The sequence below is a fragment of the Grus americana genome, chromosome 18 (assembly GCF_028858705.1).
Source record: "Grus americana isolate bGruAme1 chromosome 18, bGruAme1.mat, whole genome shotgun sequence".
NCBI lineage: Eukaryota > Metazoa > Chordata > Aves > Gruiformes > Gruidae > Grus > Grus americana.
In genome coordinates, this window is record NC_072869.1 from 13106051 (window position 1) to 13131163 (window position 25113).

The 25113-nt window shown below is 48.3% G+C and overlaps 1 protein-coding gene across 1 annotated transcript in view; it reads left to right on the top strand.

Moving 5' to 3' along the window:
- The window catches only part of MYOCD (myocardin), a 200252-nt gene that overhangs the window by 65847 nt on the left and 109292 nt on the right, over nucleotides 1–25113 (top strand). Inside the window, exon 2 of the mRNA XM_054846938.1 lies at nucleotides 16795–17024. Coding sequence (XP_054702913.1) covers nucleotides 16877–17024 — 148 coding nt within the window. The 5' untranslated portion in view covers nucleotides 16795–16876. The remainder of the gene's footprint in view (nucleotides 1–16794; nucleotides 17025–25113) is intronic.

Consider the following 25113-nt stretch of genomic DNA (forward strand, 5'->3'; position numbering starts at 1 on the left):
ACTGTGAGAGCAGAGAATACACAAAAGGCCAGAGAGTACCAATGGGGAAAGAAGACAGAGAATAGGGTCTCCAGGATTTTATATATATTGGATGACGGAAATCCTGCAGAGCTACTTCAGCGTGCACACTGCTTCCTGGGGAGCAGCTCAGCTCCGTGCTCCAAGGGGACACACATGGAGAGCATAGAAACCCAGAGACCTTGCAGACCTCTTCAGATTTCATAGTTAAGCGAGAACTGGGTAGAGGAAGACTGTGAGCTACCATCTTTAACAAGAAAATTCTGCAAGTGATGCTGCATTAGCAAGGGCCAAAATACAGGCAAACACATACTGCCGAGAGCCATCCGAGGACACCGCTCAACACACAAAGCAGTCTGGGCATGAGTACCACCCGTCCTCCCCCTCCTGCTGTAGAGGCACCTCACCCTGAATTCAAACCCATGCTTTCCCACAGTATGACTTCTGTGGGCAGCAAGATGAGCATGAGACCCAGGAGCAGCCCAGAGCATGTTTATGTTGTGTGAGCAATGCCACCAGCATTTGCCACAGCCCCAGGCAGCTTGCTCCACTCTCTCTGTGCACCAGGACAGAGCACACTGCACTTGCAGCCGTGCCAGAGAGGACAGCATTGTTAGTCCCAGCACCTTGCAGCCAGCCAGTAGCCCTTAGCCCACCCCCAGCTTTCTTGTCAGCAGAAGCTGCAAAATCCTAGATAGAATTGCCCCTCGCTGACCCATTGCTTGGTGTCCCATTGCCTGTGTCCTGCTGCGAGAACAGTCCCACCTGCAGCACCAGAGGTGGGTGAGGATGGGCTCTCACCCTGCTGCATCCCTCCCCTGCCATGTGTGGATTGCAGCAGGAATAGTGGAGTGTAAATCCTTAATCTCCTGGGTCTCTGGCCCCTGTAATATATTGTTCTTCATTTCCCCCAGGGCAGCTTTGTTCCATTGGGTAATTGGAAAGTATTTATCTGTGTCATATTAAGAGCCATTTGGGATAATTGTGAAATTGGCAGCCCCAGCCCTCCTTTGTTTAGACCAGGGTATAATTTGGTTAATTGTAATGTTTTTTTTAACTTTGCCACAAGAAGGCGGAAATTTAGATTCCATTATTTAGCAAGTAGCTCCGAGGAATGTCCTTTGGCAGCAGGGGGATGTGGTGGGGCCACAGAGCTCCACACAGCCTTGGAGCATTCGCCGTGCTGGACACATTGAGTCTCAGCCAGGCCTCGAGAGCCCTTGTCACAAATCTCCATCCTTTCCTGATCCATACGTGTTTCTCCTCCCTACCTGCACTCCACCGTGCCACAGACCAGATTTGATAGGCAGTCACTGCAGCACATTCATCTGTGGAAGACAAAGAGTGTAAGAATGGCTCTATTGGATGTCAAAAGACAGGTCAGTCTAGTTGAGTGTCTGGTCTCCAACCATGGAGACATGGCTAGAGGAGAGTACTGAATGCTCAGGGACCCTCCTCACCGTCAGTCTGTTTTCTAACCATCTATGCTTCAGAGGCTCCTTGAACCGAGCCTAGCATCTCTGTGTTTAATATCTCGTGATGGATTTCTTTTTCCCAAATGTACCTGAGTGCCTTTTGAACCCACCCAACCCTTTGGCATGTACAGCATCCTGCAGCAAAGAGTTCCACAGTTTAACTATAAGGTAGGTGAGAAAATCCCTCCTTTTGTCCTTTTTAAACCTGATGCTTGAGCACTTCATTGATTCTCCCTAGTTGCTGCAGTGAATAACCATTTCCTATTGAAGCTATTTGAGACACTCCTGACTGGGCAGTCCTACAAGCCCATTTCACCTCTCTTTTGGTCATCCTTGTTGCTCTTCTCTGTGGATTGTTTTTCCCCATGGACATTACTTTGCATTTGCATTTTATCACTCAGCCTCTCAGTATCAGGATATCCTTCTGTACCTCTCCATATCAGGTTTCTTTTTCAGGGCACTGAGTAATTGGACATTATAAAGAAAATTTCTCTGTCTTTTTATCTAGATCATTACATTGACCAGCACAAGCCCTAGTACAATTTCCTGCCTTTTACCTTCATTAAAACAAACCTACCCTTTTCTTCTTATTTCTAAACACTCATATTCTATAACAGCTGTTTGTTTAACAGCTTTTGATGAGGAAAGTCATTAGAAATGTTCTGAAAATCCAAGATCACTCAAGTCATCTTTATCCAGGTGCCTTCAAATAGCTTTTGTAGACTTGAGGCATGAGGCACTGCAAAAGCATTTGGATATGTCTCATGTACAATAAACCTTTTAACTCATCATTACTATTCCATCAGCATGTCCAGTGGAGATGCCAGGGTTTGAGCTTTGAGCCACCCAATCTGGAACTCTTCTGCCTTGCTGAACCTGGCTGCACCTACTGAAGTCTTTGGTGCTGAGACTCCATTTGTTTGTTGATATGGAAGGCTTAAATCTCTTGATATGAGCTGTGACTCGGCGATGGGGATCCATTGATATAATACCATTGCCTCAGGGGAGCCATAGTTGGTGATCTCTCTGGGGTATTTGATGAGACCGGGGAGATTTCCTCTCTCACCCCTAGACACCGCTTCCCAAAGGATATTACTTGCGAGGATACAAACAAAACCATCAATGGAGATACTTCACTGTATCTAGTCTTGTAACTATGTGTGTGTCCTTTCCAAGCCTGGCTCAGCTCCTCCAGAAAGGATATTCCAACAGGAATCTGGATTCTGCATGGAAACCCTGGGCATCTGTCCTTGTACAGCTGTTGGATAATAAATATTTTCTTTTTCTGGCATCAATGTTATCCATGATGAAAGAGGTCTGTAATTCCTGTGCAGCTTTACTGTGTCTCCTATCCTTTCCTACACAGCTAGGGAAGTGATTTCTCAGGTGTTTCAGGGAGTTGTGGGTCATGGTCACTGAAATAAGAGGGACCAGTGATGAGAGTAGCAACTGGACCTGGAGTTCCAGTTAATGCCAAGCCTTGCCTCTTGCAATAACTCCACCTGTACTTACCTAAACATGGCCCTTTTTGGTCACAGGCCTGGTGTTCATGTCTGGGTGATTTTGCAGATAAATTTAGACTGAAGGATAGATTAAAATTTCTAGCCAGTAGAAGAATGACGTTCTTGAACAGCCTTCCAAACCAGAAAGTAGGGGCAAGGAGCCTATGATGTTTCTAGATGAAGCGTGATAAGTTAATGGAAGTGATTTTATGACATGACAGGAATGATCCTAGAGTCAAAAATTAAATCATGGGATAATGGGCCTTGAATGTTTCATTTGCTAGTATCTCTGGAAGACTGCTAAAAAGAGAGGGGTTCTTCAGTTCTTGTTATTCTTTATCACACTATGTTTTATTGTCTCCACGCTACAGAGCTTTAGTTAGCCATCTGAAGAAACCACGAGTTTTCTGTCCCCCTGATGCAGCCTTGTTTTTTGGGATGGAGAAAGGAACTTGCCTTCTTTCGCAGCATTTTGGCTAGAGATGAGATCCGGATCTGATGCACTGCTTCTCTAGTGTCAGAGCACTCCTGTGTGCCTGGGTGAGGTATCTTGCTGACAGTAAGTTCACTGGATTTGGAGCCACACAGCATTTTGCCCTTAGCTGGACTGTCAGGTCCCTCTGCATTTTTTTTCCTTCCTTTATGGGATGAAGTGTGCGTTCACCTGGGTTCACCTAGGAGTTTCATTTTTAAAAGTCCTGTGGGTGCAGGGAAAGCAGATAGATGTTTAGCTACTTTGGTCACTGAGATCAATGTAGAGGATCAGACTCAAAGACAGATGCTGATCCCCTAGTCCTGCATTCCTCTGCAGAGAAATGAGTATGAGTCATGAATATCCTATGATCTCTCTCCTGCAGGTCTTGGTGTGTGTCCTTTCTTCAGTCCATGAACAGTTCAGTTGCTCATTCTAAAGGGCACAGCTGCCATGGGACAGTGAGTGAGTGACCCACCTCGGGGTGCTCTCAAGCTTGGAGCCATCACGCAGTCATCCTTCATTCTAAGTGGGGATCTGTGTCTCCTGCAGCATGCTCCAAAACCATGGGATTTGCCTTTTGCCACAAGATGGTTCCTATTTGCAAAAACTATTTACCAAGCTAGAGAGAGGCTCCCTTCTTGTTAGTCATGGACTGGTTATGACCACATAACCTGGTCCATTGGTCCATACAGCATGGAGCAAGTCCAGTGGGGGATTGAAGAACATCCCAGGCTTGGCTACATTAGATCTGGGAGCAAGGAGGTGAAGGGTGCTTGAAACCTAGAGGGAAGAGTTGAAGAAGCACCTTTCACACAAGCCCTGTAGCCACTTCCAGCTTGTGGCAGCCTCACCCATGTCCCACTCTTGGTTTCCAGCTGCAGTGTCTGTGATTTGACAGTTGCAGCAATGCATTTTTCAGAAAATCAGACTGCCCTGGAGACCTCTGCAGGGTTCAGCACCGATCCACAGTGGTGGCTGGGGAGCACAACACACTGGAGAGGGAATCCCCTCCCAGCACAGTCCTAGAGCCACTGGCCACCAGTCCACTGTCCAGCCTGTGCTCTGCAGTCAGAATCCTTCTCCCAGCGCTGCCCAGCACTGTGGGCGTCCAATGCAAGGGACACCAACCCACGCATGAGCACAAAGGATGTGCGTTTGCTGGCACAGGGACAGCTATGCTGCTTCTGAGACTTCTCACGGGTGTGGAGCGAAGTGCTGCAAAGCAGGTCTAAAGGTTGAATAGCACTTACCCCTGCACACAGGACCTCCTTTCTGTTCCTTCTTGTTCCCTTTGGCCTGCCATGCAGCTGCAGGCACTTCCTATTGACTCTTCTCCATATTAAAGTGTATTTTGATGTCAACAGAAGAAGATAGGTCATGCACTGGATTCCCTATGGGGGTTTATTATTAAAAGCTCTTACTAGGCAGCTCTGTTAATTTATGCAGTGACAGCAGCTTACACAGGATGCACACCAAAGCCTAGACATTTCAGTGGGAGACCAGGTCACAGCTGCCCTCTGTGCAGCAGAAGCACATCTGCTCCAGCTGCTGTCCATGCCGACAGTCAAGGGCAAGAGAGACAGAGGTCTGGACAAGCACGCCCTATATTTTTGCTAGACTTCGAGCAAGAAAATGCTAGGGTCTACAGAGATCAGCAGCTGCCCTGCCTTTCCTGGCTTCTTGCTTTCTGGGGTAGCCAAAGGCAGAGAGGCTCTAGGTCACCAAGCTGAAACGCAAAGTACGACAGGACCCCTGTCGTTAGACATGTTCTTATTCAGTGTTCAGACCCACAGCCACGGGGCTGGAGAGGCAACACACGGGGCCTGACCCACCCAACGCCTAGGTCCACTCCATGGTCTGGCTCAGGTTAGTCCCTGCTGCAGCAGGAACACACCCCCTGGGCACAAGTCCTCTGCCGGCAGTCTGGGACCTTTCCCAAAGCCCTGCGAGGTCAGTCGGTGGCCTTTCCCACCCACTGAACGCTCACTGTGCCAACTCAAGCTGGCGAGGCCCCCGCGCCAGGCAGAGGGATGGTCCAAGGCCAGCGAGCTGGCTCTGCCTCCAGCTGCACTCCTGTTTGAGAACCGCCTTCATCACTTTATTAATAGTGTTTGTCATTGTGGGTTTTGTTTCTTCCCCTCCTTCTGGCATCTCATAAAAAGGCATGGGTCCAGTTTGTGCTCATTTTCCATTTCAAATCTCTGCCATGTTTTCTTTCTTTTAGAAAGATTTTGTTTATTACATTTCTAAAATGTAACAAAGTAAGAGAGAAAAAGATCAGACATAGCCGCAAATGCTGCAACATTAGGACACGGTTAAATGATGCAGCAATAACCAAAGACATTCAAATGACCTTCGACAAGAGAAGCTGATGCTTGCTTGCAGAAATGTGGAGAGGCAGCTGCTGGTAGGGGTGTGAGTGTCAGCAGGAGAGCCTTTCGGGGGTGGCCGATCACAGGTAGACCTGGCTGGTGGCCGCGGTGCCAGAATCCACATGCAGGAAGGACCTGAGCTGGGAGCTGGGCTCCACCGGCCTTTAGCAGGCGTGCTGGGGAGGGAGCGACCCTGGGATGCAGGCACATTGCACAAACCCACTGCAAAGGGCATCCCCGCTGTGTGAGCAGGGCAAGCAGACCTCGGTCTGAGACAGAAGCTGCCCGGCCCAGCGCTGAGCTATGGAACTAGGTGGGCTGAGGGACCTCAGCTAGTGTCTCGTTGTGGTGCTGCAGAACCCCTCACAGGCAAAGCAGCCCTGCAAGATACACGACCACCTTTCTGGTGGAAGACTCAAGGTTGCCAATTCCAGGATGGCTCTCCATGTCAGTAATTTTTTTCCTGAATCCAATGCAATATTATGACAAAACTCAGCCTGGACTTTTTGGACACTTGTGCCCATGAGCTCAGGAGTGTCAGAGTGGGATGGGTAAGCCTGCTGTAGGGCCTGGCCTCAGGAACCCTCCACACCTCACTGAAATGAGAAACCTGCTCATTATGGAGCTGTCAGAGCCATGACTTGGTAGTAGAAGCAGTGTCCATGTTAATGGCAAAAGTGATGCTGGTAATTTTAAGTACCAGGGGGCACTTCCAGAGACCATGGATTCCCATTTCACCAGAAAAGTAGAAAAACACGAGTTTTGATTGGAGCTGGATTGAAATTGAATTCTTCAAACAATCCTCCGAATTAGGAGCATGGTTTGTCCTTTGTAAACAGTTCAGGTTATATTGCCACTAGCAGAAACAGCTAATTGCTAAATGTTTTTAAATAAAACAAAATCAAATCAAATAATAGCTTAGAAATAAGTGCTATTTCTATCAGAAGCCTCATCCTGCTTGTGTCCCACCAAGGCTGCTGGGAACGGGGCTGTCCCCATGGGTGCAGGACCCTGCATCCCGCGTCTCGGCAGCAACCGGTGTGATCCAAGCACCACCCACCCCAGTGCACAGGACTCATGAGTCAGACCTGGACAATTCACAAGATTAGCATAAAAGCAGTTTTGCAAACAGAACAAGCAGTAAGAACAAATTTGAGGTGGATAGCAGCTTTTTGAGCCTTTTCAGCATACTCAGAACATTACCGCGTATTTTAAGATTTTTAAGTTTATTTTAAGATTACTCTAAAAACTACAAGCATGGCCCAGATTCATAAGGAGGTGTTTTATCTAACTCAGAACTGTTTGCATGTGTTGTCCAGTAAAGTTATAGTAGTATTTTTAATGGACTGTTTTGCCAGGAAATAGCCCCAGACATGTGAACAGGGCTAAGAACAAGTGGCAAATGCCAGGTGGGACGTGAACTGCAGTCCTTAAGTGCTTCTAATCTCAATCCAAATGCAGAAACTGCAACCACAGCTGACCAAGCTGCCTGTAGCAGAGGGCAATAGTACAGCTCTGCTACCCCTCATAGCTCGTACCCCTGCCCAGGGCTAGCCCATGGGCAGGGCAGAGGCTGGGGGTGATGTAGGTTTGTGCTGTGGCTCAGCTCCCAACCCAACTTCTCCACCCGCTGTGCTGCATTTCTGGGGACTGCAGGGAGCAGGGTTATAGCTTTGGCCTCCTGGCTGTTTGCATTTCTTTCTCAGGTTATGAACGGGAGAGCAGGCTGGCTTTAGTGGCAAGGGGCTTGCTCCCCGGAGTCAGGGATGAGGAAAGGGCACTTGGGAAAAGTGCTGGAGTCTCCACAGGGACTGTGCCATGCGGCATGAGGCAACATGAGGTCTGCAGGAAGGCCAGAGTAGCAGGCCTGGGTCAGCCATCTGTACCTTCAACGTTGCTGCCACAGCTAGGCCTGAATAAGCTCTGTAGAAGAACAGGGGTGGAGACAGCTGGAGTGCTCAGACTCACAGCGCATCAACGTGGAGACATGCCCTCTGTCCATCCACAAGTGAAATTTTACTCCTGTGCCTCCTGCGGCTTCACTGCCCAGGCAGACTGCTCCTTTTTTAAAAGCTTTCATTCTTTCACCCTATGTGGATGACTCTGTTTTTCCCCCTTTCTGTCTGGAGCGTTTGCTGTGTGTGTCTGGAGCACAGCACAGTGTCCCAGCGTTATCACCACCATCCATCCCTTACACCCCCATCCATCACTCACACCCCTCCTGTGGATGGGTCCCACTAGCAGCATGCTGGCTGCAGGGACGTCTTTCCCTGGACGGTGCCAGGAGCAGGCGCTGCCTCTGTGCCCATACAGAGCCTGTGCGGAGCAGCAGTGCGGCAGGCGTCAAAACTTGAGGACCATGAGCATAGAAGGGGTATCCTCTCCACCCTGTCTCTGCACCTAGCTTACCCACACCAGCGGGCTCGCCGAAGGGCCTGTTCTCTTCTGACTGACGACATAGGGAGCGCTGGGTGGATGAGATAGCTAATACTCTGGTTGCACAGAGATTTTCCAAAATTCCCAGCTCTTTTGGGCAACATCATGTACAAGTGCTCAGACTTTCACTCCTGACCATGTCAGTGATGACGATGTGCCCCCCTCTCCTGCAGTATGTGCTGTGGGGAGGGCTTGCTTGCTTGCTGGCTGGCTGTAGAGTGACCAGGGCTGTAATAAATGACATTTGGAGCAACAAAATAATTTTTTTCCAAGCTGTTGTAAATGAAAGACTCCAAGCAAAGCTGGGACTGTGGATTGAACACCCTGGAATAATCACTGGAAGTGGTACAGAGTGGCCATTGTCTCAGCTAATGTTAGACCTCTCCATTTGAGTCCATCACACAGGGTCTTTTTATAGCCAGTGGGAAGAAATGGATCCTTCAGGGAGCAGGTCATCTCACCTGCTCTTCAGTTCACAGACAGGCACTATGACCGTGCCCTAGAAATTCCTCTTTCATCCTTGTGAATGTGAAGGGAGCTGAAACTGCCTAGATCCAGTGCTTGCACTTGCACGGCGACATTTGGTCAGATAGATGAGAGATCTGTGAATGCTGCACCAGGTCGCTGACCTGAGACATGCTGTTCTCAAGGCCCTGGATGTTTACTGGAGACTGTTGGTGCTCTGGGTCCGATCAGACAGCTGGCAGTGGGCACAACTCTGGATTTTGCACAGATGTCAGCTAAGGGATTTTGTATAGCACAGGCCTCCTCACAGTTCCCCCAAGAAAGCTCGTTGTTTAGCAAAGGTTTCAAGCTGTTACCTTTCAGAAGGTTAATACTGCCCCATTATTTCTCTAAAAATCACAAGGACTTGCAGGAGCGGCAGGCAGACATGGAACAGGAGTGCTTTGTCATTGCCTTTTCCATACAGTTCATCACTCAGAAATGTCCCCATGGGCTCACTGCAGATCCCATCCATGCTATAGGCTCTGCCAGGCATGCCCACATGTCCCATGTTCATGGGCACTTTGCTAGCAAGGGAAGGAGACAGCAGTAGCCTCAGTTGTGCAGCACTGCAAGCAGGTGGACAAAGAGGGCTGGCAGTTCTTTGGGGTGTCCTGCTGATAGTCAAAGCCCATCAGGTGGTTGCCTTCCAGGGAGACACCTCCTGCCGAAATGTTAGACTCCAGCTACTCCACATTGCTGTGCCAACCCATCGCCCTGGCAGCCTCGCTTTCTTGTGATGGTCACCACGTGCCATTGTATCAAGCCATTGTCATTGAGCGTCATTCTTAATGTTCTTCTCAATTCTGACGTTTTCTGTGTTTGCCTTCCCTTGCTTCCACATCATGATGACACCTGCAATGATGTACATGGTATGTCCTCTCCAGACTAATAAATTAGCTTCTAGGTGCTACTACAGTACAATAAATTACATTACAGAGGTCACACCAGCCTGCCTGTGCTCATAGGGCAGCACGAGGGAGTCCTTGTCCAAGGAAAGGCCTTTGGGTGCCCACAGATGTGCCATGGACATGGATGCACAAGCAGGGAATTAGTTCTCCGGGAATTTGCCCTAGTTAGTCTGATCACTATGAGCCCACATTAACTTTAAGATCAATTATTTCAGAAGCATTTGTCAGTCCGGTATTGTCCCAGATATTCTCAGCCTATTTAGAGGACCGACAGAGAGGTGGATCTTGGGAGGATCTGGGGTAATAACTCGTTTCCTGATCGACACTTCTTCTACTGTTTTTCACCACTTAAAGGTTCATTCTATGAAAAATGAAGGAGAAATCACTCCTTTTCAAAATAGCTTGAGGGGACAGGGCTAAGGCCAGAGCTGAGATGCTCTCCTAAGAACAGCCCCTATCTCTCATCATCCTCCTGAGGCTGAAGGCCAGGAGCTGTCCTGGATGAAGACAGCTGCCACTTTCCATCACTGGGCTCTTTGCTGCCGTCTCAGGCCACATGGCCTTTGGGCAGCTTGGAGCAGATATCAACGCTGGGAATTTGGAGGCTGGGAAGGAGATACTATCCTAGAACCCCTGGGGGTGTGAACAGTTGGCAAACCTTGCTGAGCGTGGGGATCACAGTGTGACCAAATACTAGGCGTGTTTGCCTCGAACAAAGATTTCACGGTGTCATGTTTGCACTGGGTCTTGGCACTGGCCCAACAGAGGGTTTCACAAGAAGCTGCATGGAATAACTCTTTGGTGGAGGGGAGGTATCCAGGTTTGTGGCAGGCTTCCTTGGTTTGTTTTCCATTCACTGGGGAAGTCCCCTGGCCACCTTTCCAGACGCTCCTCCTGAGCTGCAGCTCCTTGCGTGGAGGTTGAAGTGGTGAGCAGGTCACTTCTCTGGGGCATGGGAGGAATGTGCCAATCTGTGGGAAACAGCCTGCAGGCTCCACACCATGCCCCTGCCCTCAGCACCATCACAGGATGGGGCTTTCTGCATCCCTGAGGAGGCATCAGGGAGGTTAGTGAGGGGAATCATCCAACGGGGACATCGTCTGCAAGGAAAACAATGAGATAATAGCAGTGGTGCATTCCCTGGCAGCCCCAGGATGGTCTCAGAGAAGCAAAGGTCTTTTCTTTTTCTGGGTGCAAGGGCAAGCGGTCAGAGTTGTCTTCTGCCTTGCCAAACATGATGTGGCTCTAAGGAGGACCAGGCAGGATTTCTGCTGGAGCGTGTACGTAGCAGGGTTTGATCAGCATCTCCAACAAGACAGTGCTAATGTCCACAGAACATTTGCCCATGGGAATCCAGAGCTACTCTTACTGTCTGAGCACTGTAAACATCAGCTAAAACACACAAATTCCATATTTAGTGAGATGGTTTTATCAGCAGCATTCCTGCAATCAGAAGCCCAGGAATACAAACACACCACAACAAACACGTGAAGAATTTGATAAGGCTGAATTGCATCTCTGAACATCTCTCTCCTGGTTTTTCTCTGGGTATTTAAAGTTTTATGGTAGGTCACGATTGCTTAAGAGGCGCTGTACATGCATCAGAGCTAAATATATTTACTTCCACTTCAACCTCTGACAGAGCAAACAGGAAAGCAGGGGAGGATTTAGATGAATCCAGTATCTGAGGAAGTGCAAGCTATGCTTGTTCCCATCTCGGGGCATGCAGGAGGTGGCACAGGGGAAAAGGTGAGAAGGTGGAAAGTGAAGATTAGATGTATGGGTCCATGCTGGGCAGGGAATAACTGTGCAGAGCACCAAAGCTGCATCACGGTAACCTAAGCAGGAGCCGGCCTTGTGGAAGCCATTTCTAAAGGGTAGAAGCAAAGCGCATTTTGGGGTGCTGTGCCTGATCCTGTACAGGCTAAAGGCAGGAGCCAGGTGTCTGAACGGGTGTCTCAAGCCTGTAGAGATGCCTCAGGTCCAGCTGCCGTAGGCTCTGCATCCTCTCCACCAGTCGAGCAGGGATATCTCAGGCGGTGTTGGCGGGCTCTGCTCAGACACTCGGATCAAGCGTGGAGCCCTGCACGCTTCAAGTGAGAGACTATCCATTTCCTTTTTTTCCTTTCTTTTTGGGTTGCTAAGATGTATTCGCAGGTCTGCAGTGGCACTGAGCAGAGGTAGAAGTGGCTGTCCCTACATCATATCCCGGAGCAGGGCACAAGGAGGGTCTTGTTTTGCTCCTGTGAGTGGCAGATCCTATTTCTGGTGTGCACCTTGGCAAAAGCTTACTCCTGGAAGGTAGAAAGAAGCTTGATCCAGCCATTTGTTTGACATGTGAGACCTGAGATGTGGAAGGGGATTGCTGAGACCTGGACAGTGAATTTTTCAGTTAGGAATTTTCCAGCCAAACAATTCTTTTGTTGGAAGATGAGCTGCTGAAGCCAAAACTGTTTCTCAGGGACATAATTTTTTTTTCTCCCCACTTCTTAAAATAATTTTTAATTTCAGTGGTTTAATTCATTTTTCCTAAGGAGAAGTTAAAAATGTTTAAAAAATATTTTAAATTATTCAATGAAAAATTATGAGTGAACTGCTAAACTTTTTTCTCTTGTTTATTTTGCAATAACTTCGTACCCCAATTTGGGATAAGGAAAAATTGTAAAAATCACAGAAAGTTTTGCTGCGTGGGAAAACGGCTTCCTCCCAGCCATGACAAACTGGGAGCAGCCTGTAGAGCCCCGGGTGACATGCATGTGGCTGGACAGTGCTTGATCTCTTCCTCCCGTTAATGCTGGGTGATTTCACCATGGCACCTCTGCAAAGCCTGAGCAGCACCAAGCACCCAGGCTGGATGAGGGCGGTGATCACTCAGGGTTTATCCCTGAAGCTCAGCAGTTTTAGGCTGTGACCCTACCTGCAGGTTGCCGGTGGTGGGCTGGGGGCTGCCGGGTAGCAGAGGGACACAGCCCGGGCTCAGCAGAGAGGGAAGGGGAGGCTGGAGGGAACAGCAGACATACAGCCCCTTGCTGTGAGGGATGGTGGGAACAGGGACTGTGTATTCTTCCTCCTGACCGCCAGCTGTAAGGCAGAGCTGGCCTTGCTAAGCTGCCCCACGCAGGGGCCATCTCCTCGGTGAGTTTTCCCCGCTGCATGGCAAGGCACACTGCAGCCCAAAAGGAGGTTGGGGAACCTGCAGCCACACTCCCTGTCCGTGCCACTCTCCAGGGATGTGGGGCACAGAAGCCTGTGCTGCACTTGCCTTTGTTTCTGTTTTCCAAACCTGCTCCCTCCGTGCAGAAGCATTCATCCCCGGAGAGCAGGACTGCAGACCTCTGCGTGTCTGGGCAGCGCACAGGCTGTCCCAGGCTGCGGGCTGGCAGAATCCTCACTCTGCATCTCCCCCAGCAGGACAGACTCCAAAACGTGCGCCGTGTCTGTGGGCACGGCTCTGGCTGCCTGGGAGATAGGGGAGCAGGGTAGGGGGAGCAGGGCAGCCCGTCTGGGTGTGCTGCTCCCACACCTCCTCCTGCAATGTCAGGAGTGGGAGGAAGACAGCACCCAAGGGCGTCTGCCCAGTGGTCAGTCTGCAGGGTAGGGCCAAGGCAAGCTGCCCAAGCTCAGCAGCAGCAGGCGTCAGGGACACGACGGGTGACAGTCACTGAGGACCGTGTGAGCACCCTGTGCTGCTGTAACTCAAAGTCAAGGAAGGCAACATGTGAGATGGGGACACGAGCGGCATGACCTGGCCATACCCAAAAGTGCTTGGGTCCCTCTCCTGGCCAGTCGCTGCCCCAGAGGCAGTCAGGAGAAGAGTCTATCCAGCCTGGCCCATGTCCCAGGGACACATGGCTGGCACAGGGCTCACGGTCCCTCAGTGACAAGCTCAGGACTCAGCTCCAGGTTTCACGGACCATGGGGTTTCATGCCCGTTGTGCTTCTTCCCTCTTCTCCTCTTCACTGGAGCTGAAGAGTTGGGTTCCTGTGCCCTCACCTTTGGCCTGAAGAGCACTGGGAAGTGGCAGTGAGACACAGGCATTGCATCTGCAGGAAACGTGTGCCTTTTTCTGAAAAGCATACATGAGTTGAAGTGTCCAGCCATTTCGGACCTGCACTGACTTACACAGGAAAAATCAGGCTGTGTAGGCTGTGGTTGTAGTTCTGGTTCCCTGACCAGACTGACAGGGGTTGATCTCAGAAGACCCTTCATTTATGTGTGAGCCAAAGTCCTTGGGAAAGAGACACAACCAAGCCCCATCTGGGCCTTTATGGGCAGGCATATCTAAGGGGAAGCGAATTTAATCCTGACCCATGCTGTCTGAACCGAAAGCAGGGAGGCTTGAAACCAAGCATCTGCTCCAGAGGATCTCGAGTGTCTTACAAGGAAGTACCTATGAGCTACCGTGGTAGTCCAGCTTTATGAATTTAAAATTTATAGGCAGAGAGAGATGGGACATGGCCTGTAACGTGTATAGCCTTGCAATTTATGTGCTGGCAGCAGTGGTTGATGGGAGATGTGCTCTGAGGCTCAAAAGTGTGCTTAAGCTTTGTAAATACAATCAGTTCAGGCTGAAGTGAGTGAACAATGTGGAATGTTTTGAGGCCAAATTTGACTTCAGAAAAAAAACACCATTGAGCCAGTGGTACTTGAATGTGTTGTGAAAGCATGCATCTCCGGGGTCACAGCATGACCTCCTGGCTCAGACAGTAAGGACCCCGGTACACTCACTGCACATTAAAACGTTGCATATGCTCTGAGTGCAAAAAGATTGTACACAGTGCCTGTAAGAAGCCTTCCTGAAAGACTCTTGCCTCTGCTGGTGGTCTTGCAGCTTCAGCACTGGATGTCTGGCTCACGCTCTCTATTTTTCAAAAACATTAATAATCATAATCCATATAAAACTGTCATATTGGTTCAACATGTACGTCACCAAAGCCCTGACTAATTTATCAAAGATTTAGTGTTCAGTTGAACAAAGTCTCATTTTTGTAAGCAGATGCAGTTTGCTGGATTGTCCTGTCATCACCCCCTGTTTCCACTGGAAAGATGCATCATATCAGCAACTTCTAAAAGTTAAAAAAATATACATTTTAAAATAGTAATGTAAACACTTATCACATGTTCTACGTTAGTCATGAATTAAATAGAGAGCTTAGGGGATAATGCTGCTTGTACCGAAGTGGGTCTGCAGCCCTACAGCCGCCAGCGGATGGTTGTGCAGCAGATCGGTTGCCCATCACAGTGGTAATGGTGCGTTGCACAGCAGTTGCACCACTAGAAATAAGATGATGAGTCACTCAAAGGAGCTAAAATGCTCAATCAGAGGTGGAAACTGAGAGTGTCGGTTCAATGATGTGGCACACAACACAGCCCTGGCCTGTCTGGATGCCTGCAGGGCTGTTTCCGTGTGTAGTGGCAGCATGTCAGACTTTGGCAGGAATAGTTGAGCACAGGAGATGGGGAAAGGGCCCCAAGAGCAAGTGCAGAAGGCAGTGGTAGGAAGCACACAGCAGAAGGGAAGGTCTGATGTGGGGCCTTGCTCAGGTAAGGACTGTTTGGATCAAGCATGGTTCTGCATTTTGTTTCAGAGCCCAGACAGCAAGGCTGGGTATGGACACTGTCTGTCCCGGGTGATGCACATGGGGACAGCTTTATGTGCCACCTGCAAAGTGACACAGGTATCCTTGGGACCTCTTCTCTGGCCAGTGCATCCACCCCGTGGGCACCCTACATGGAATTTCTCCTGGGAACAAAACACAGTGTAAAGCAGGACAGACGGACACAGCATCTGACCTGCTGCCAGCGGGAATGGTTAGGGCAGGTGGGGGTGGACAGTGAGATGGATGGGGATGAGAAAGCAGATGGCAAAATCCCTGCTGGTGCAGGGTAGGAAGAGGGGTTTGAGACAGTCCTGGCACATGCAGCGTGGAGGAGATGGTATCATATACAATGCACTATTCTTACTTCCTTATACAGTAAATTGGTAACTTTTTTGTATTAAATCAGATTTTATCACTGAATCAGTCTTGCACTTTTCTATTCTTGTTCTCTACAAATGACCTTTTTTAGCTCTCCTCAGCTCTTTCCTGATGGGACTCATTAGGAGCTGGTGCTGATTCTTACAAGCATTCACTTTCACTTAGCATCTGGAGATTTTTTTTGGACAACACTTTGTTGAAACAGTCCTTGCAGCTTTCTTCTGTGCTCAGTACCAGCAGCTCCTCCTGGGTCATGTGCCTGCACCCCACAAATACATTTGGTGTGAGCTGAGTCCTTCCCCTCCCTGTTTCTAGTGAGATATGAGTGTCATCAAAGGAAGTACCTCCTAGACCAGATGTTTTGTACAAGCACAACCTAAATTTGTAAAATTTCCTGAGTTTTCCTGATATATTTTGACCATAAAACTCACATAAACCTCAGATTAGAACAATGTGGTAAACAAACAAACAACTCCTCCCATCATTCAAAATCTCTCAAAAAATTTCACCTAACCTGGTCAAATTCTTCATAAAGACTTTAACTCTACCATGTGAGCTAACCACAAATTTGATATCAAAGAATTGTTTTTGCACGCATATTTTGCTTTGCAGGATGTTTGTATACTTCATGGTGTAAAAGTTAGCTGGTGTTTGCTAATTCATCGTTTGCTATCTGTATCACGTAATTAGAAGTCTATTCTGTGTTGTGCGGAATTATTTCTGTCACCCAGTTTTCTCAGCAAACCGGAGCCTTATATAAAGGAAGATTGTTCTCATTTGTAGATCTGTTCTGTATTTCTAACAGTTCAGGAGCTCTCTCATGTGGGTGCCCCATGACTGTATTTTTCCATAACACCCTTGGCTTTCTGCAAATATTCTGTGCTTATGGCTGGAAATTCTTCCAGCAAAGCAGCCAAGGATGCAGACCCAGCAGACAAGGTGAACAGAATCAAGCAGGTAATAGGGAGTCCTGAATTCTTCACCTGCAATGTTTCTAACACAAAGGAACAGATGGAGTAATTAATTGTCTCTGGTCTGATTGTTTCACAAATGCCAGTCTTTGTTCACTGTTCCAAGGGCTGGTTAGGGACTTCGTCCTTACCTGCTCCTCTTCTCTTCCAGAGCTCACTTCGGCACCTGCTTCTCTACCTGATCATCCAAAGTGGAGCAGCCAGAATCTGGACCAGTCCCTTCAGGCACGGTGATGAATGGTGTGATCAAACAGGATCGCTCGGACCACAAAAGTACACCAAGTGGAAATGAAGAAGAAAAGACACCCAAACAAAAGGCTGCCAGCGAAGTGAGAGATGGCACCAAGCTCCAGCCACCACCCTTTGCGGAGCGCAAGAATGGTAAGTTCCTTGCGGTGTCAAGAGAGGGGAAGTGAGACTGGATCAATGCTGGTTTAGCATCTCTCGCAAGTGCTGGGTTTGTGGCTCATCATTATTTTTATGTGTGGTGCTTTTGAGGGTGTTTCTGAAGGCAACATTGTAAGATTTCATGGAAGTGGCTGCTCAGCTCAGTATTTCTGGGTCAGCCTTAAATGTTGTCAGACTTGAGGCAGTTGCCATGTTCTTTGTGATCCAAGTATCCAGTATAATTTTGGCTGAAATGTGGCATTTCAAGGTCTTAGGAAGAGACTAGCCTTTTGACTGTAGTAATGGGATTTGCTGGGGAATTTGAGTGATGTGAAGTTGATGAGTGGAGAAGAAACGGAGAGGGTATCTTGTTTGCGAAGACACTGATAGACCTGTTCTGCTCTCACAGAGCACTGGATGCTGCAGATAACCTTGTCTTCTGCAAAATTACTTCAGATCAATGTAACAGAACAGAATTTGGCCTGGGCCTCTGCAAGGGTCATTTGTGTGTTGTTGGTCATGGGTCCAGAAACTAGTCTTGCTGACAGATATTGATCCGAGCTTCTGTGGAGATCAGTTGGTAGAAAGCTGATGGACAGAAACTCTCACAATTCGGCCTGTGCAAAGCATGCTCAGGCTGAGGAGTTGTTTGCCACTTCTTTCAGGCAACTGTATAATATATGAAATGAAGAAAATTCTTTTTGTGCACTCTAAGGCTTTCAACATAAAGCAGTCAAAATATCATGCAATGTGAAAGTGCAGCTCGAAGGCACTATTTTTGCTTTGTGTCTTTGATTGTTTGCATTATTGTACAGGACCCAATTTTTCTCAATCACTATAAATCAGAAATAATCCAAATGATGTCATCATGGCAAAGTACTGGTGTCAGATTGGAGTAACGCAGCAGAGAACCAGGCCCAGAGTCTGCCCATAGTCAGATTAAGTCACGCCAATGAGGGCACTTCTTTTCTACAGTCTCAGATATCAAAGTATACCTAAGATAATATCATAATAATAGGAAAGATGACATGGACTCATAAAGGGGCAGACTGTTTGGTGATGTAAAAAAAAAAATCACATTTTCTCTGTAGCTTTTACATCCTTAATTTTGCATTCATTTTCCCACAAGGTTTTTGCTGTGGGAAGGCAAAGAAAGAAACATCTCCAGGTGCCCATAGGCAAAAGCTGCCTCCCAGCACGACCAGCAGACATGCAGACGCTGACTGCACTATGCCCTCGCAGCTGACCCTGTGTCAGGGGCTCGTGCCCCCAGGGCTGTCGGCTTGGTGGCCCACCGGGATGTGGCTCCAGCCCTGCAGCCTCTCTATGCTGGGCTGTTTGCAGAGTCTCTAAGCAAGAGGACCCCCCCATAGTCTGGGCATCCCTCCAGCCCTTTGCTCTCCTCCTTTTACTGCTTTTCCCTTTCTTTCACACATTAGACAGCGCAGGGGCTTGGCTCTTCCTGCCGTCCCCATTTGCAAACAGCCGGCTCCCTTCATCCCACATCATCTCAGGAGCTAGTGGGCCCACCAAGTGTCACGCATGTCGTGTGGCACCTGGGCCTGCCTTTGATGTCACGATCTCTGGTGTGACAGCTCCTGCGGGGCTGGTGGAGCAGCCTGACAAGCGCCCAGGGAGCAAAGAGGGAGGGGGACATCCCATGGGCCCACAGACTGCCCTCCACGGTGGTACAGAGCAGTCACCTCCCCTTGTCCTACAGGACATTGCAGAACCCCAAAGCAGACTTGTCCCTGCCAAGGGCAGAGCCTCCCTGTCCCACTCAGTGCCATTTGTTGGGTCATCACAGCAGGGACCTTCTACCCCGTCCCCCACTGCAGGGTGGAGGATCAGTAGTTGGGATTGCCGTGGAGAAAAAGCAAGATGTCAGTGCCTCCTCATATCCCACCCCCATGAAGGGCACCCTTATGGGTGTATTCATCACTCCCACCCTCATCCCTCACCCCACAAATAATTGGGGGAGAGCAGCGGGAGGGAGCAGGGACCCACCATCCAAGATTATGCCACTGAAGGAGACAATGCCTGGGAATGAGTTGGGTGAAAGGGACAAAACTCCCATCTGTTGTCTTTAGGGATCTGCCAGGGCATGTAAGGAGAAGCAAATGCAAGGTCTGTGACCCCCCACTCCTCCTCCTGCCCTGTGGCATCCCATCTCCTGAGGGCACCATGCGTGCACACTTCAGGCAGGCAGGATCTGGCCCCTACCCCGTGCTCTTTCCAGCTGTGGGCTGGTGATCTGTGGTGCTTTGGTGGGCGTTGGACAGACACCCGTCTGTCAAGGGCACAGCTCCTCAGAGAGGACTAGCTCCTGCATGAGTCTGAACTTTCAAACTGCAGTCTTTATTTGACTTAATTTTGATTTAATAAAAACAGTCTAGCTAGAATATTTTTAAATAGGAAAATAGTCTTTTTAACTCTAGTATTACTCAAAAATGACTGAGGGGATTTCATTTAAATTTGTAAAAACAAATCACCTTTGAGCAAGCCGAAAGCCCATTCAGCAGGACCTACAAAAACTCAGGACTGGATGCATAAGTCCAGGAAAATGGAGATTGTTTCCTCTACAACAAGGAGGAATTGTGACATCTGCCTGCTCAGCTGTACCCCCAGGCCCTGGCCCTTTTCTGCCCCTGGGATGGTACACTGTCAGGCTGCCCTTGTACCATGACTGTGCCTCATCCCACAGCCCATGGTGTTTATATGCTCAATGACATCTTCTTTTCCTAAGTTCTGGTCTGCACTGGCCTGCACTGGGCAGAGCTGTGAAATGTTGTCTTGGAAGAGCCTAAGGCAAACATGGCTGTGGGTCTCCTAAAGTCGCTAGTGATACTGGGTTTAGAGATGAGATCTGCCTAGACCTTCCACCCTACTCATTGTGCGTGCGCCTTGGCTGAGTATTGGACCCACAGGCTCTTGCACTTTTGTCTTGCCAGAGACAGGCACTTTGAGCTCAAAGTGACTTCATCCTCTCAATCAATGTTCTACCCAGCCCATTTCACCTACAGCCCATGTAGTGAGACTGTTGAGTCACAAGGTCAATGCACGTCCTCTCAGAGCGAGGACATATGATGTTCTGCCCACACCTCTATTCTTCCCAGAGTTGTTTGGTTGCACACCAAGGCAGGTACAAAAAGCAGTAAGATAATTCATGATGCAGTGGGCACGTGGGCCCCTGCAGGGCACTGGAGTCCCCAGCAGCCACCTCCCTAGGGTGCTGGAGCCTTCAGCCTAGAGATGATGAGGGACAGTGTCAGCACTGCATGGTGTGAACTAGAGCCTGATAGTGCAGGTACCAATAGTCATCACACCATGATCCAGAGGTGCTTAGTATATGCATCCTTCACAGGCTCAGTCATCCACAGGCTCAGTGCTCTCTGACTCCCAGTTTGGGTCAGAGAAACTCCCTCCACATGGGGTCTAACTGTTAAGCAAAGGAAAACAAACATGCTCTCTTCAACACCTCGTGTCTTTGTAATAAACTGAGTTGCATGCTCATTGGACAGGAGTTCCTGACAGCACCTTAAGCATCCTTAGGATCCATAAGCTGCTTTTCCCTCCTAGGTTCATCTGAAACCCTCTCAGATTTTGACACCAGGGCCAGTGGTAACACTCTGAAGCATCAATGCTCCTATGATCATTTTCTTCAGCTGGTAACAGCTTCCATCCCATCCCACCCCATTCCATCCCATCTCACCCCATCCTGTCATGCTGCACACCTGTTCTTTATTTGTGGCAGCTGTGCCATGGGAACAGCTGTACAACATTTCGCTTGTCTTCTCTGGCTTGCATCAAGACTGCCCTTACCCTGTTCATTCCCTAATGGACTGAAGATAGTGATTTCTCTGCATGCCTTCCTGGCAGCGGGGAAGGCAGTGAGGATGCAGGGTCTATGGATGACTTTGGCCATGCATGTCTCCCAGTGCCAATTTGGCCAGGTGGATTTCAGAAAGAATTTCATGATAACACAAACACAAGAAAAGGAGTCAGAGGACAAGCAGGAGCTACTTACTATCAAACAGCTTCTCAAAAACCATCTCAATATGTGTGCTCAATGTGTGAGGAGTTAGGCACCCTCTGGTACAGTCCAGATATAGCAAAGTCCCTGGCTTAGAGCTACTGTCCCTTGTTCCCTGCCCTAGGACTCTGAGAGTGAGATGCATTTCACTTATGGAGTTACCTAAGCGTGAGACATCCTGTCTGATCTGATGAGGCTTCTCTGCCTCAGAAACTCCGCTCAGGATGGGCTCAGTCCCCTCTGGAGGCTCCCATTTCTCTCCATTGACTATCGGAGTTTGGATGACCAGCTCTGACCAAGACACTCTTTAGAGAAGATATTCATTTTACCCATTTGTCTCCACATATGTGTCTCCAAGTTTGGGTGTCAGAGCTCCCACTGCAGGTGATGGATCTATTCCGCAGGCAGATGGCCAAAGGCCACCAACTGACTGCTGCAGTTAGAAGAGATGAAGAGTTTCCATTGCGCCGACTCCGGTTCAGCAGCACGTTTGCTAACTGCTTATAGTGTTTCCACATAGGTTTCCCATTGCTGATTTTGGAAAATAATGTAGTTAAACTCTTCTGTTTATTTGTGTAGTGAAATAGACCTTCTGACCACCAGCTCCTTTAGCCCCCTGCAACAAAGGGGAGGATTTTCAAGTGCCCATCTGGTTTGCATTTAATGTAATGTGCAGGAAGGTTGCACATTTTAAGGGCCCGTGTTCATAAGTAGTAGATTGTACAACAGTTTATTACACAAATGGAGCTTTTTATTGCTGGGCTTTGTTGAGCTGCCAGTTGGGATAAAAAAAAAGTAACGTGCTTCATAGTCCTTATCAAGGAAAATTAGAAAGCATTAAATTCTGCTCAAACTATCAGCCATTGGTGAGCTGGTAATCAAATCCAGAAAGGCTGGTGGGAGGTCAAGACTTTCTTGCTCTTGGTGTTTCTGAATCAATAACTACTATGAAAGGCATGTAAGTGACACACACACACAAAAAAAAAAAAAGAGAGAGAGAGATGTCTGACCTAGAAGTCCTCATAACATCACAGTGCATAGGCCAGAAGAGGCAAGATACCTACAGGTTTGGGGGAGAAAACCCCACATAGTCTCCGTTCAGTTCTTGTAGTGAGCATGTGTTTTAGTTTAAATCTATATTGGAATAGTTATTAAATTACTATCTAGTCCCAAACAAAATCTAGCCCTTGTTCCACATAGCCAGGTAAGAGGTGTATCTACAGGAAGATTTTCCAAATTACCTTTGGATCCAAATCAAATAAATATTGCAAACATTGTATTGAACCCAGGTGATATCTAATCCGCAATGAAATATCAGCCTGCAGCCTTGAACTGCGCAGCCCAGCTGTAATGCCACTTAAATCAGAATGTAAGAACTAAAAGAATTCCAGGAATCCAATGATATAAACTGTATTTTTAGAGCTGTGAGTGACTTGTGAGAGTGAAACATTGCAGTGACTAAAGATAGCACAAGCAAGGTTTTCCATGATTTATCGCAAGAACGTTAGCAGTAAGTTAAAGTCATCGAATGTTGTGATAGCAACATGTTGGCTTGTTTTCAAGACAAGTCATTCATAACATATTTGTCATAGAGCAAAATTTCCACAACAGAGCTCTGAGTTGCGTCTCACTTGCACAAGCACCACACACATCACTTTTCTATTAAGGCACTGAGCTGTTCATTTGTTTCCTTGGATCTATTTTTTTCTTTAATACAGCTGAGGGGAACCCACTTGCCTGCATGTTTCAAACCTCTCACAAGTTCTCCGTCTGGCTGAGCGATCAAAGCTGTGGTGGCAGAGGATGAAGACCCTGCCTTGGAACCAGCCAGTCGTGGTCCCACTCCGTTCCCTGCTGGCCATCTGGAGTTTAGTTATCATTTTAATAGGAGTTCATTGTGTGACCCATCATTCCTCCTTGGGGGTCTGTGTTGCTTTGTGCACCAAGGGGTTGGGTAGGACCTTTCTTTGCTGAGCAAAATGTCTACAGGGGTTATTTTAAGGATAAAGTCATGGCAAACATTTCCTGACACCTCATGATCAGTGTTGCTCTTGGCTTCTGGCCCTTGCTAGCTGCAGTTTGCAGGGTAAAGGAACTGGCTTGTCAAGAGGGGGCTACACCGCAGAACTGTTTTCTCCCAGTTTCTAACTCACTGGGATGCATTCAGGTAGAAATGGCCCACCCTGCAGAGAACTTGTGTCACAGGCAGGTTGGCCTTTGCTCCTGCAGCCACCTGCCTGGTAGCCTGAGAGTCGCCTCAAGTCTCGTTTCCTCAGGTGCCAAGTCCTGAGTTCAGCTCCCAGCACAGAAACCGACGGGATGCACGGGGTCCTGGCCATGCTCCCCAGGGGGTTCCCTTCTCTGCTGGATGGGGACATCATGTGCAGGGTGAGGATGACAGCTGGGACACTGGAGTCAGTTCCCCTCTCCCCCATCCCTTGACTAAACCTGCTCTCAGTCCCATGATGTCCCTGCCCAGCTGACTGGTCTCTACCTAAAAACAAGGCTATGCCCAACTCTGTGTAATCACCTTCACCCCCTTTCACAGTGGGGCTGTGTGTGAGTCACTCCCATTTCTTTCAGGTAGCTTATAAGATGTTTCTAAGAACAATAAGGCGCTGCTTCATTTCCTCTTTCAGAAATTGAACTGAAATGGGGACAGCCATGTGTCGTGATCCTTCACGTTGTTCCATCTCCCTGTGCTTAGGACCAAGTCCTCCAATGCTTCCACGAATGACCCCATCCTGCTCCTTATTGCAGCCTTGGTGCTGCAAAACAGTGGTGCTGAGGCACAATTATCTTCAGTCAGCCTGTTCTGGTGTGGGGCTGAGTGCCCCACTGGTCAGGACCATTGCTCAGCACCCAGCAGGACTGATCCCCTAGGAGACTGGGTCTCCCCACTCCATTGTCAGACCAGCCTTCGCACTCAGTATCCAGGCTCTGCCTGTTTTCCTACCCTTGTAACCATGCCTGTGATTAAATAAACAAAGTGTGTCAGTGATTATAAGCTTTCCTCTCCCTGTTGCACTGGGGAAAGAGCACTGATGTCTCCATGCACAGTTTACATTTATGCTTCATCTCATTTACATTTGTGGTTATTTCTGTGTTGCTTTCATGATTTGCACATTCTTGAGGCCGTTGCTTGGAGCACCTGCAGTCAGGTTGCACTTAGCATCTCCCTATTTTTTGTAGCTAATTTTGAGAGCTAGCTAGTCAAGGCTAAAGTTCAATCCAGGACACATTTCTTAATTCATAATCAAGCCTGATGAATGGCATGTGAACGGCATCCAAACAGTGAAATTTGTTTTTGAAACTGATCTGTGGTATAAAACTTGATAGCCCTGAAATCATAAAAAGAAAACATCCTCTTGCAATGATAACACTGTGTTTGCTCCATGCGTGTTTAACCTGCAGGACTGAGTAGTATGTTGAGCTCACTGACACCAAAAAATCAGGAGGATTCTAGAAAGGATTAGATATTTCTGGAGGTAATGGTAATATCCACAACATTATAATCAGCAAGCATGCATGTACCCAAGCCGAGAATGTAACAGGGAACTGTAGGAAAGACACCTATTGCAGTAAGTCCCTAGGTAAGCTGGCCTAATGGAAAAAAATGACTGAGGAATGAGGCTTAAATAGTTCTTCATGGTAATATGTCTGTTAGGCCAGCTTGCCTAGGGACTTATTGCAAACTCCAGTACTTGCAGTCTTTCATCTGGGATGCACTGGTTCCTTCCAAAAGATCCATTCTTATGTCAAAGGAAATTACACATTTATGCAGAAACATCTGGGAAAGTTTCTCCGGCCCTTGCTTCATACTCAGTTGCCTCAGTGCTCTCAGCTGGTGAGCACCAAGCCCAAAGAAGCCACAGAAGGCTGTCACAGGAGACACAGAGTGCTATAGACTTCATTACAGTCAAACGCAAAGACAGCCTTGCTCCACGTCAGCATGTTATAACTGATGCCTCACTGCTGACACTGATAGCCTTTAAACCTGTGCTTTTGTAGTATTGGTAAGAGGGGAGGAGGTGATGATTTGTTACAGCT